General features: G+C 33.4%; 3 protein-coding genes across 4 annotated transcripts; 2 read left to right on the top strand and 1 right to left on the bottom strand.

The window, feature by feature from the left end:
* The first annotated feature begins 3,046 nt into the window (after positions 1-3,046).
* Positions 3,047-7,577, top strand: LOC107491218 (zinc finger CCCH domain-containing protein 48). The gene is made up of 9 exons (XM_016112019.3): positions 3,047-3,964; positions 4,368-4,463; positions 4,565-4,654; positions 4,787-4,888; positions 5,725-5,871; positions 5,987-6,106; positions 6,229-6,288; positions 6,689-6,786; positions 7,046-7,577. Exons 1-9 carry the CDS (start codon positions 3,515-3,517, stop codon positions 7,188-7,190), a joined length of 1,308 nt encoding a protein of 435 aa, XP_015967505.1. The 5' UTR covers positions 3,047-3,514; the 3' UTR covers positions 7,191-7,577.
* Positions 7,578-7,689: 112 nt separating this feature from the next.
* LOC107491219 (sorbitol dehydrogenase) lies at positions 7,690-10,232 on the bottom strand (the record flags this gene model as incomplete). The annotated part of the gene is given in 6 exon segments (XM_016112021.3): positions 7,690-8,129; positions 8,394-8,581; positions 8,842-9,132; positions 9,349-9,585; positions 9,934-10,001; positions 10,098-10,232. Coding segments are annotated over 6 exon segments (1,092 nt in total). The 3' UTR covers positions 7,690-7,936.
* Positions 10,233-10,820: 588 nt separating this feature from the next.
* Positions 10,821-13,296, top strand: LOC107491220 (L-idonate 5-dehydrogenase). Of its 2 annotated transcripts, XM_016112022.3 has the most exons (8): positions 10,821-10,946; positions 11,313-11,475; positions 11,596-11,663; positions 11,757-11,919; positions 12,026-12,105; positions 12,274-12,564; positions 12,652-12,839; positions 13,015-13,296. In XM_016112022.3, exons 2-8 carry the CDS (start codon positions 11,361-11,363, stop codon positions 13,205-13,207), a joined length of 1,098 nt encoding a protein of 365 aa, XP_015967508.1. In that variant the 5' UTR covers positions 10,821-10,946; positions 11,313-11,360; the 3' UTR covers positions 13,208-13,296. The 2 variants fall into 2 exon arrangements, with proteins under 2 accessions (XP_015967508.1, XP_020999120.1); XM_021143461.2 differs by lacking the exon at positions 10,821-10,946 and having other exon boundaries at positions 11,135-11,475.

Below are 13,296 nucleotides of genomic sequence, written 5' to 3'. Positions count from 1 at the left end.
ATTAGGTTCCAAATTTTCGTTAAATCAAATTTGCTAATATAAATCGCTTTTAATCACAATCCAGTTTTTCATCTATATTCCATTGATCCCTATAAATTTAAAATTAAATTTATCATACCATATTTTTCAAAATTCCAAAAATATTTGACTTTTATTATTTATTTCTTTCTAAACTCATCTACCGTCATCATTGTCATTCTCTTTGTCTCTCCATACCCGTCTATTCTCCTTAAATCCAAGGTCCACCACCACCTATTCTTCTCTCCGCTCTTGTGTATAATAAAACTCCTCCATGCATTTCTACAATTTCGGGATAACTTTAGTATGGTTAAATAAAAAAAAAAAAGTAGGACACCTATGATGAGCTAATACTTATGTATATAACCCTTTATTTAAATTTCAACAAAATTTTATAAAAAATAAGGAATTTGAGTTTAGTTATTATATATAATATAAATCTATAGATTTATAAATTGATTTAATTATTATTGTTTATCTATTTCAATAAAATAATTTAATGGGCAATTTACGCATTTAAATAAAATGTATGAATTCTTTACCCAAATGTGCAAAACAGATAGTTGTTACGTACTTGTGCAAATTTTGTTATTATGTAAACTGGGAGCCAATCACGGTTTTTCATTTGTACATAAACCGGGTAGGAACGGTTTACGTGTTGGATGAAAATGAACATAAACCATGGAAACCTACCACGATTTATGATTGCATGTAAATCTTCATAAAACCTTGCTACCAGCAACGGTTTATGAAGGAGTGGGAATTGACATAAACCCTTATAGCTTACAACGGTTTATGAGGAGTAAACATCTATATATATATGTGGGTGAGATTCAAGCTGCATGAGAGAGATCATTATCATAATGGCAAGTGAGGAGGAGAGTGTTCTTGTCCTATTGCTAAATTTTAATTTTCTACTTTAAATAAAAAAATTAAATTTTATAATTTAAGAAAGTAAAAATTAAAAAATAAAAATTAATCTTTTAAAATTTTAAAATTAATTTATTCTTAATTTGTGAACAAGTCCAGCAACAAAAAAAGTCAACAGGTGTATTATTATCCGGTGAATAAAAAATAAAAAATATTTTTAGAAAAATTTTAATTCTAACAGTTAAAAAATAAAAAATTCCAATAATATATAATAAACAAAAAAATAAAAAATTTTAAAATTTTAAAATTAATTTATTCTTAATTTGTGAACAAGTCCAACAACAAAAAAAAGTCAACAGTCCGGGTGTATTATTATCCGGTGAATAAAAAATAAAAAATATTTTTAGAAAAATTTTAATTCTAACTATTTTTACTTTCTTAAATTATAAAATTTAATTTTTTTATTTAAAGTAGAAAATTAAAATTTAGCAATAGGATAAGAACATTCTCTTCCTTACTTGCCATTATGATAATGATCTCTCTCATGCAGCTTAAATCTCACCTACATATATATAGATGTTTACTCCTCATAAACCGTTGTAAGCTACAAGGGTTTATGTTAATTCCTACTCCTTCATAAACCGTTGCTGGTAGCAAGGTTTTATAAAGATTTACATGCAATCATAAATCGTGGTAGGTTCCCACGGTTTATGCTCATTTTCATCCAACACGTAAACCGTCTCTACCAACCACGATTTATGTACAAATGAAAAACCGTGATTGACTCTCACAATTTACATAATAACAAAATTTGTACAAGTACTAACAACTATCTGTTTTACACATTTGGATAAAAGATTCATACATTTTATTTAAATACGTAAATTACCCTAATTTAATGTTAGAATTAATTACTACGAACTATTAATATTCAAGTGTACATGATTGAGATCACCTAGTTGGTCACTTCAGAAGAAAAATTCTTCATTTTCAACATTCCAATGAATGGAATAATCTCCAAGTCATTCAGTTGTGAAGATCTATATGTTAATTGGTCTTCATCATTAAAACTAGCTTCTCAAAACAATTTACTATATACTAAATATTGACGGTTAAATAATCTATTCCCCATGATTGTTTGCATCATTATGAAAGTAAATTATAAAAAAATTATAAAACTAAATATTTAAGAGTAAAATTATAAAAAAATAAATTTATTTAAAATGAAAGTAATGGAATTAAGTTTAATTTACTTAGAAGTGATTATAAAATAATTAAATAATTATGTATCGTAAAAAAATTGATGTTATTCAAAGATAAAATTAAAATTTATTTTTATATATCGTTTTTGCTCCCAATCTTTTTATTCTATTTAAGTTTCAAACGTTTTAAAATTGTCTCAAATTTGTCGTACCATTAATTCTGTTAACAAATCAATACAACATTGAGCCAATTTTAAAACGTTAAAAACTTAAAATCTTAAATAAGACAATTTAAATGTCTGGGACAATTTTGAGACTTACTAAAAATGTTTTACTCAAGAATTTATTATTATCAACCAATAGTAATATATACAAAATAATATTTGAATACTTTGATATTCATTTAAGGAGATGACTAAATTAATTATTTGATGAATTGAAATTGAATTTATTTAATATCTTTAAGTAAATAAATAAAGTTATTATATAATTTGGATCAGACACTTTAGTCTCTAATTAAGTATTTATTTGGGCATCATTATCTTGATAAAAAAAGATATTTTTCAATGAAAAAAGATTTTTTTAGCATATTTGTCAAATTTCTAGTAGAAAACGTAAAAACACTAGAAAAATAAAAAAACATCTTTTTTGAGAAACTGTAATTTACATATTTTTTTAAAAGATCATTTTTTTAAAAAAGTTATTTTTATATAATAAATAAATAAAAAAATACTTTTATATTATTATATCCAAACATAATTGATAGATAAAAAGATCTTTTTGTATGAGATATTTAAATATAAAATTACTTTTACTTTTCTATAAGATCCTTAAAAAAGATAACTCAAAAAAATATCTTTTCTTAAATATTCACCCAAACAAGTCTAATAAATTTTTTTTAGAATAAATCCAATTCATTTAAATTCGTAATATTCACATTCCACAGTGAACTCCATTCATGAACTGAGGGTAGCTTCGTAACTCCACATTCTCGTAAACCTAACGCTTCTTGTCTTCTACAACGTCGTTTCGTAGCATATTTCGCCTGAACTGATCTCCATGCCCAACTCTCTCCTCTTCCCTCTCTTGAATCGCTAAATTAGGGTTTTTCTAATCCAAAGTCTTGAACCCTAATCTCAATAATTAGGGTTTTTCCACGACGAAGTTTAAGTCCTACCGTCACCCTTGATGATCACGCGAGACCTCTCTGCTCGTCTTCCAACCTTGCACCTTCAAGCTCGCCCAATTTCAAACTTTTGTGCGTGGTCGATTTGGGATCCCGATTCAACAAGTTCTGACATTTTTTTCTGCTAATTGCAGCTAAAGCTACAGTTTTTCAGCCTCTATCTTGCGATACCCTCCCAATTTCGACACCGCAAATTCGCAAAACATCAGAAAGCATCCAGTGTCTGTGCTTTGGATCCATGGACCTTGATGGGGGCAACAAGCGCGTGTACCAACGATTAGGTGGACCCTCAGGGGACTCGAAGCATCAGAAAGTGTGCTATCACTGGCAAGCTGGCAAGTGCAATCGTCACCCATGCCCTTTTCTTCATAGCGAGTTGCCAACTCCCAATGTTAATGGTACCTCTTCGAAGAGGCCTCATGGTTCTGCTGACAATTCTGGATTTTCGGGACATCGCCGGAACCCTCACTTCAACAACACATGGGGTCGCGGTGGTGGTCGTGGTGGCGGTCGCGGTGCCGGTGGTGGAGTTGTTGGTGGTGACATGAGTGTAGTTAGGAAGGCTGATAAAGTTTGTAATTATTGGATTCAGGGGAATTGTAATTTTGGTGAGAGGTGTAAGTTCCTTCACTCTTGGAATACAGGGGATGGGTTTTCTATGTTGACACAGCTTGAAGGCCATCAGAAGGTAAAAAAAAAAAAATGTTTTTTAGGTAAAAAAAAATTAGGTTATTTACTATTGGATTTTTGTTCTTTCTGCCAGGTTGGAAGTGTAATGTTTTTTAATATTGTCTTCCAATTATGTATTGTCATGTCATTGCAAGTGTTTGACTTCTAGAAGATTAGTTGACAATGTAAAATACTTTACACATATAGTATTATAGAATCAATTCTTTTTTATAATTTTAGATTCTGTTTTTAGTGGTAGATACATTCCTCTGTACTGTAAAATTTGTGTAGTGTGAACTTGAGTCAATTTTGTCACTATTCTTTGTACTATAAGATCAGTTGATGCTTGCTAAGTTGTCTGAATATGCTTTTTGTGCAATAAGAATTGTTGGGATGAATTTTGGTTTAAATTGAATGAACAGGTTGTTAGTGGAATTGCCTTTCCTTCTGGCTCGGATAAGCTTTATACTGGAAGTACTGATGAGTCTGTAAGGGTTTGGGACTGCCAGTCTGGAAAGGTTGTTAGTACCTTCAACATGTCACTTCTTTTATTGTATCCTTGCAAAAAGGTAACACTGATGAAACTATATTGATTTTGCTTATGAATTTTCCTATGCAGTGTGTAGCTGTGATCAATCTTGGTGGTGAAGTAGGTTGCATGATCAGTGAAGGTCCTTGGGTTTTTGTAGGCATACCTAATTTTGTGAAGGTAAAAAGAGGGGATTCTGGAGGCATTTTTTCTTTCTTCTCTCTTTGTAATTTACAGACTTTTAGTTCAAGTATATCTATAAACTCTCATCGCAGCACAGTTAATGTCTTGTTTAATGATGATATTTTGTAGGTCTGGAACACACAAAATTCAATGGAACTAAGTCTAAATGGTCCTGTTGGACAAGTTTATGCACTTGTTGTGAATAATGATATGCTCTTTGCTGGTACACAGGTAAAACTCTCTCTCTCTCTCTCTCTCTCTCTCTCCTGCGTGATGTATATGTTATATTCCAAGGCATGCTTTATTTCGTGAGGCAGTATTCCATGTCTTGGTTGGAGATTAACTTGTTGGTACTTTAAGGCCTGACTGATCAAATGGGAAGTGCATGTCTTCTTTTATACACACTATTTATTCAGTGGCATCTTTTAAGGCGACTAAATGTACATATACTAGTTTGGAATGAGAATATGGACATAAATTTTTGGGATTATAAGGAATTCTAGGAATAAGCAGTACATGCATATTATTATGTTAGAGATGTAGGTATATTAGGTTAAAAAAAAGGGAAGAACCATTTAAGAACATTTTTGAATCTACAAGCAACAAAGTTGCTGGTGCAAGTTGTATCAAGAAAATGTAACCATTAGAACCCAAGGGTAATGTTACGGTGGTCAAGAATGATTTGAGTTATGAGACACCATAAAGTGCATATTGGAATATTTGAATATTGGGTATGTAAAGTATATAAGCTCTGGGAGATACCTAATAATGTTTCACATTTGATAGATGAAGAATTATTGGTGTTATATGAACACAAGAAGTCAAGAACTAATTACTATGTCAACTTTTGGGGTTATTCCTTCAATGCTTTAATAACTTTATTTATTTGTTTATTTTTCTTTTTGGATAAGAACCATTTAATGATTTTACACACTTTGTTACAACTTCCAATTCAACCAAACATGCTTTCACTCATGCTGTAATCTTAATGTCCTTCTAACTTGTGTACCTTGGTTTGGAGTATCCACTTCAGTATTTAAAGCTCACTTAAACTACCTATCCTGCAGGATGGATCTATATTGGTATGGAAGTTCAATGTAGTTGCTAACTGCTTTGAGCCAGCTGCATCACTTAAGGGTCACACGCGTGGTGTTGTTTCATTAGTTGTTGGAGCTAATAGACTCTACTCCGGTTCAATGGACAATACAATAAGAGTAAGCTACATAAGAAATATTCTATAAGCATCTAATCCATTTAATGGGGTGTGCATTAGCTGCTATCTAAGCAATGTGTTTTGTTAATTTCTTGTATATTTATGCTATCTTTCAGGTCTGGAATCTTGAAAATTTAGAGTGTTTACAGACATTAACAGACCACACGTCTGTCGTGATGTCTGTTCTCTGTTGGGAGCAGTTCCTTTTGTCTTGTTCGTTAGACAAAACAGTAAAGGTTGGTTCATACTATTTGTTTGGTTATATATACGTAGAATAGGCATAAGTATTTTTTTTGCCCTTAAAAGTCATTATTCTTCTAAAAAAGTCTTCAAGTAAATCTCTTTGTTCTCTCTTTAGGTGTGGTATGCTACTGAAAGTGGAAACTTGGAAGTGACATATACTCACAACGAAGAGCATGTACGTATGAATTCCTCCCACCCCCCACCCCCCTGATAGTTGGTCGTATGACTTTTGATCTCCAGTTTGTAATTTTGACTGTCTATCCCTTGAAGTATTAATTGGAGAATCAGTTCACTTTTTACTCTTACATCAATGATCCAAAAACCACTGTTATAAAATATAAGAACTTTATTTAAGTTTCTGGTAATGAAAATGACTCATTTTGCATGCATCTGGACTTGGATATTACCACAGGTTCATATATATCTTGTAGTTAGAATTGGTATTGTTTAACAGTTTAACCTAATCACTCATGAGTTGTGACAAGTTTCTTTTCCTTTTTCGTTTATAAAAAAAATAGTGGGTAAGTTTGCTTCATGATATTTCCTCCCCTTTTAACAATATATTCTGCTTGTAGGGAATAGTTACTCTCTGTGGAATGCACGATGCACATGGCAAGCCCATTTTGTTGTGCTCTTGCAATGATAATACTGTGCGCTTCTATGACCTGCCATCGTAAGTAATTTATCTTCCAAATTTTATGAGCTCATTTGTTCCTATGCTGACTTCGGTAGTCTATAGAGTATTTAGAAATTCATTCAATGAATTGTGTTTGTGTATCTCGCCCACGAGTGCTTGATTTATGCCAAAAATCCGACAAATCTGATTGTATGCTTTACAAGAAGTATGATTCGTTGCTCATATTATCAAGTGCACTCGCTGCCTATAAAATGCAGCTAATCCTAATTTTTCTGGCCCCATTTGTGGTGTTCAGATTTGCAGAGAGAGGCAAGATATTTACAAAGCAAGAGGTACGGGCAATTCAGGCAGGGCCTAATGGCTTATTCTTCACTGGTGATGGAACTGGTCAAGTCAAAGTGTGGAATTGGACACCGGAGCCAATACCTACCATTCAATAAAATGGATACTTTCCTTAATTTGTTATAGTAGTTTTTTGTGGTGTACCTTTTTGTAATTTTTTTCAAATGCAAGAAGGGAATTAAAGATTAAGGTTGGTACGCGGAGGATTTGTGAGAGAGAGAGGAAAAGAGGGCAGAGGGGTGTATTTGTAATTTAAGTTTGCGGAAAGTAATAGTCTGTCTTCTAGAGTTTTGAGCTGTGGTTTTGGTGTTGAGTTTGTAACCTTGGCACAAAGGCTGTGCTCAAGTAGGAGTCCCTATTAAGTTCTTAATATTTTGTGAAATCACAATACAGATTAAACATTTGTTACCTTTTCTCCTCTGGTCCTATGTATGTATCACAAATAAATTTTGGTTACTTAGTGAAAAAGTAACAAGTTTGTTTCATATTTCGATCTGTTTTGATATTCTTCTTGGTGATTCTAAACCTTGACAAACATAATTATGTAAATATAGTTTTTTTATTACTCGGTAAAATCAATTGAAAAAAACAAAATACTAACTATAATAAAATGATAAATAACCAAGACTAAGTGATACATCATAGCATTCAAGATTTTCGTATGGTAGTGCCCTCGTACATATAGCACTTAAACTTATTTGCACAGCAAAAAAAAAATTCAGAATTTTTCACTTATCAATGAGAACATTGAAGGATCCATAACACAAGGCAGGGGCAAATTTTTTTAGAGTTATTCATAACCCAAATTATGAAGACAACCAAGAGCTTGATTGATGTGTATCTTCTAAAGATTGAACATGACCTTAATAGCATTACCACCAGCAGCACTTGTTTCAAACGCTTCTTCCACTTCCTTCTGAGAGAATCCATACCTGTGTGTTATAAGGGGCTTCACATCGATTTTGCCACTCCTTAGAAACTCAAGACATAGAGGCCATGTGTTCTTATACCGGAATATACCAATCACATCAACTTCCCTGTATTTGGCATCATAAAATAATACACTTAAAATTTTACATCACAACAGAAAACTAAAATCTAACAACTCATATATGTTACAACATTACTGTTTCTTAAATTACTTTATGACAAGAAGTACAATGAATATGTGATTCATATGCTTTACTAAGAAAATAAATCGGATGAAGAGTAGCCCGAGAGTTAGAGGCAAGGACTTAGATTTAGATGTTATGACGTCGTTCGATCTATATAACCAACTCTATCTAATTACATAGTCATACCTTGCAGCGGCTGGGGTGAGTGGGACTGTCATTTCAGAATGACCCATTCCCACTAAGCAAACTTTGCCACCTGGCTTAGTAGCACTCAGTGCTGTAGTCATGGTTTTGTTGAAACCGGCACAGTCAAAGGTAACATCTACATCAGCTCCCATAGCCTTATGTATCTGTTCAACTTCTCCAGGAACATCCTGAAATGCAAAGCATTACATTCAAAATTATATAAATTACAGTTAGTATCCTGAGCTAAGATGACACCACACATGGCAATCCTCCATTTATAATCTCTCCTTAGATTAAGGTTTTCTGACACATGGTATCTTGTACTATGTAAAATTTCCCTGTAAAGTGTAAATTTCCTTAGATAGCAGCATGTTAAAGTGTAAATTTCCTTCATTCTTTTATTATTATCTCTTTCAAACTCTAACACAAGGGAATCAAATATACATGCCTGGGAGTTTGTTGAGACTTTGACAATATCATCAGCACCAAGAGATTTTGCAACAGATAAACGATGGTCATCGACATCCACTATGACAATCCTAGGTGCACCAAAAGCTCGAGCCGCAAGCATCGTAACAAGTCCTATAGGTCCAGCTCCCATGATCAACACCTTTGTTTCTGGGCCAATCTCAGCACGCCTACAAGCATGAACACCGACGCTTAAGGGCTCACACATTGCCCCCTCCTCTAAGCTTACATTGTCTGGTAGTTTAAAACATAGGTCTGCAGGGTGCACTATCTGTATAAAGAGAAAAATGAAACTCAAAAATTGGTTTTAAAGGACTCAAACACAGAAAATGGTGACAACCAAAACAAATATACAATAGTATCGGTATTGTATCGTGTTTAAACCGAAATTCATGCTAACTGATGTGGTCATTGTTCATTTAATTGTATTCAGAATCATACAATATTGAAAGGATTCTAGTTTGAGAAGCTCTGGATTCGTTCAAACCTGATTAGCAAGGGAACCATGAACTGGTGGAGTGGCAAAGAACTTCATATCAGGGCACAAGTTATAGCGACCCTGCTTGCAGTGGTCGCAACGCCAGCAACTGATTCCTGGCTCAATCGCCACACGGTCACCTGGCACCAAGGCCTTGACCTCACTGCCAACTTCTTCAATGATCCCAGCACACTCATGACCAATCACCATTGGCTCTTCAACTACAAAGTGTGCACATCTCAGTGTCTGCAAGCACATAAAACAATCAAAACCAAAACCTTCAATCAAATTTTTTCCAACCTCTATGCAAAATAGTAAATAGTCTATTCAAGCCAGCAGCAACATAAACTGAATTCAGGGAACATCAATAATCCCATCAATCAAAATTTCCAACCTATGCAAGATAGATACCAAATTTCCCAATCAGATATTCATACATTGGTCAAGTCATTCAGCATCACTTTTAGGCATAGATTATCAAAGTATATGCAATTGCTTTGAATGAAATTAGATGCAATAGAGAATAATTATGTATGTATGTATGTATGTATGTATGTATGTATGTATGTATGTATGTATGTATGTATGTGTTACCTTGAGGTAGTGAACATCACTTCCACATATACCAACAGCTTTCATTCTAACTCTAACATCATGGGGTCCTTTAATTTAGAACATGCAGATTGCAGAGTAAAAGTGAGATACCAAGAATGAATCTGAGTATGATTGAAACAAAATGAATGAATGAAGTGAGATACCAAGAGGAGGAAGGTTGAATGGCTGAATCTTGAGTGTGTTAATGGCAACAAGCCAAGCAGCCAAGTTCTGCTCTTCTCCATGATCATCATCTACTGACATCCCTCCTTTCCCCATTTTTGCTGATTCACTTCAAACTCCCTCTCTCTTTCTCTCTCTCCGAATCTTGAAGATATTTCAGAAGTGAGAGACCTCTTCTGCCACAGGGAATCAAATAAATCAAGTCCATTTCCATTTTCTTCACTATCAACCATAAGTAATAATAATATAATTATAATAATAATAATAAGGAATATCTTTTATCTTCCTATCTTTTGTTAATTAATGAACTTCTCAGCATTTTTAATTTAAATTTATTGTATAGAAAAATTAGTTACAAGAATAACATATTACATAACAGAAGAGATAAAAATTACTAAACCAAAATAAATGATAAGATGAAAATTAATTTCAAATCCTAACAAATTAGATTTAAAAAAATGTAATAATAAACATTAAATTATATTATGAGATAACGATGAATCTTTGCAATTAATCTGAGTGGTTTTTCATATAAACGTCATAGAGACCATATGGGTGGTTTGTCCTCATCCATATTGTGATATGGTCGTGTCACATGTGGCTGTTTATATGCTATAAATCGCTTTCAGCCTTTGCTGATGCCTAATGGGTTTTTCTGAAGAGCATGCATGCTTCTATAATCTAATTCTATTGGATTTATTCATGTCATGATTGTGTGTCATACCAACCATAGAACTCCCTATTTGTTTTGTCACCAAAGCATGACTCAGCTCAGCACCATAACATATCAATCAATTTCATTTATGAATTAGGGACTGATCCACTAATAAGTATGGCTCTAACCCCAAGAATAATTAGAATCCTATCAAGTATGCAATTTTGACATAGTCATTGAATAGTGATTTATCAGAATATTTTAAATTTTTTTATTTCCATAAGAGTCATTAATTTCTCAATGAACAATGGTGAAATATGTTTTAGTGGTGCTAAATCAGAATAAGTTTAGGAAAAAAATTGAAGCAATGAAATACAAAAGTACAAAGTCATACCTTCACATCATTCTCTTACAAAGACACAAAGTGGCATTAGCATAGTTCAAAAGATGATGTGGATAATTGTGATTTGTGAATCATGAACTGATTAATGAAGAGTGCAAGGGAAAGTGACAGTGACAGTGGTAGTGACACTTTATGCAGATGAAATTAGAGAGGACACAAGGAAAGGCATTTGCTGATTAGCAACAGATGATGATAATTAACACAGAAATGTCACAAAGTGAAGATGAAGAGATCAACATGGCAGCTTGGATTCTTGGTGTTAAAAATCTATCAATTCAACCATATCCACTTCCTTCTTTAGGTAAATTGATCTTCTTATCCATACTTAAAATTTCAAGTCATTTAACTTATACACTCATGATATCTAATGAAGTGATTGAAGCTCATGAGTACTGTGATGATCAACAATCTTCAATTTCAGGTCCCCATGATGTTAAAATTAGAATTAAAGCTGTTGGTATTTGTGGAAGTGATGTTCATTACTATAAGGTAAGAACCTGAAAGTTCTTATTATCACTAATTATTAGTACTCTAGCGTTTGCTTAATTCTGTTCTTTGAACACTATAAAACTTTGTTGCTAGACTATGAGATGTGCAAATTTTATTGCCAACAAGCCTATGGTACTGGGGCATGAATGTGCTGGAATCATTCAAGAACTTGGCACTCAAGTTCAATCTCTTGCAGTAGGGGACAGGGTAGCCTTAGAGCCTGGAATCAGTTGCCAAACATGCAATTTCTGCAAAGGTGAGTTAAGAATCATATTGATCAGAGAATTGTAGCCTTATATGGTATGATAAATGTAACCAATTAGTAACTAATTCTTGAAATATCTAACTGTATCTCTAATAAGGTGGCCGCTACAATCTCTGTCGCCGCATGAAATTTTTTGGATCAGCATCAACTCACACTCACGGTTCTCTTGCCAATATGGTAAACTTTTCTATGTGTTGCTCTGATATATCCTATGTTTCAATTTAGATGTATTTCATTTCATGTGTTATATTCAATAAGTTAAATAAATACTAATGATGAATATTCAAAACTAACATACTTATAAGACTATATATATATATATTGAATGTTCCATTATGTTTTCAGGTGGTGCATCCTGCCAATCTGTGTTTCAAGCTACCTGATAATGTGAGCTTGGAGGAAGGAGCCATGATTGAGCCACTCAGTGTAGGAGTGCATGCCTGTCGTCGCGCGAATATTAGTCCAGACACAAATGTACTGATCATAGGAGCAGGACCAATTGGCCTTGTAGTATCACTTGCTGCTAGGGCATTTGGATCACCAAGAATTGTGATGGTTGATGTTGATAACACTCGTTTATCAATTGCAAAAGATCTTGGTGCAGATGAGACTATTCTAGTTTCAACTAGTATCCAGGTTTCACTCAATACTCTACACATTTCACTCCTTTAAAATACACCATTCAATTGGTAAGATATTTGTAATGGCTACATTTTGATTTAGGACATGGAGAAAGAAGTGGTGCAAATCCAGAATGCCATGAGGTCTAAGATTCATGTGAGTTTTGACTGTGTTGGCTACAATAAAACCATGTCCACATCACTCAATGTCAGCACCTCTGGTGGCAAAGTTTGCCTCATTGGATTAGCTCAAACTGAGATGACAGTTCCCCTTACTCCGGCCGCAGCCAGGTAACAAAGATCACATTAGACCGGCTCGATTCGAGTCAGATTAGTTAAAATTTGGCTGGCTCAGGGATACTACTAGAAGATTTAGGATGCCATAAAATTATTCAAATTTGGTAGTATTAGTACTATCAAATAAAACTGTGTTTGATGATCAAAATTTGGTTTTCATGTGTTGTAGGGAGGTTGATGTAATTGGAATATTCAGATACAGAAACACTTGGCCCCTATGCATTGAGCTATTAAGAACTGGGAAGATTGACATCAAGCCATTGATAAGTCACAGGTTTGGATTCTCACAGAAAGAGTTGGAAGAAGCCTTTGAAACCAGTGCTCAAGGAGGAAATGCTATTAAGATCATGTTCAATCTCTAGATTCAGAGTGTTTCTTTTAGCATTGATTAAGTTAACTACTAATTGAAGTATAAAGTGTATTACTCTCATAATGCATCATTTTAGTATTA

Source organism: Arachis duranensis, chromosome 5 (assembly GCF_000817695.3).
Source record: "Arachis duranensis cultivar V14167 chromosome 5, aradu.V14167.gnm2.J7QH, whole genome shotgun sequence".
NCBI lineage: Eukaryota > Viridiplantae > Streptophyta > Magnoliopsida > Fabales > Fabaceae > Arachis > Arachis duranensis.
The sequence above is the reverse complement of the archived record's forward strand: the minus strand, read 5'-3'. Positions and strand labels throughout refer to the sequence as shown.

Excerpts from the sequence above, each read along its gene's own strand:
- LOC107491218 (XM_016112019.3), top strand. The coding sequence starts at position 3,515 with ATGGACCTTGATGGGGGCAACAAGCGCGTGTACCAACGATTAGGTGGA. Across the intron at positions 5,872-5,986 it reads CAATGGACAATACAATAAGA|GTCTGGAATCTTGAAAATTT; the intron begins GTAAGCTACATA and ends GCTATCTTTCAG. Across the intron at positions 6,787-7,045 it reads CGCTTCTATGACCTGCCATC|ATTTGCAGAGAGAGGCAAGA; the intron begins GTAAGTAATTTA and ends TGTGGTGTTCAG.
- LOC107491220 (XM_016112022.3), top strand. The coding sequence starts at position 11,361 with ATGATGATAATTAACACAGAAATGTCACAAAGTGAAGATGAAGAGATC. Across the intron at positions 11,664-11,756 it reads GTGATGTTCATTACTATAAG|ACTATGAGATGTGCAAATTT; the intron begins GTAAGAACCTGA and ends CTTTGTTGCTAG. Across the intron at positions 12,840-13,014 it reads CTTACTCCGGCCGCAGCCAG|GGAGGTTGATGTAATTGGAA; the intron begins GTAACAAAGATC and ends CATGTGTTGTAG.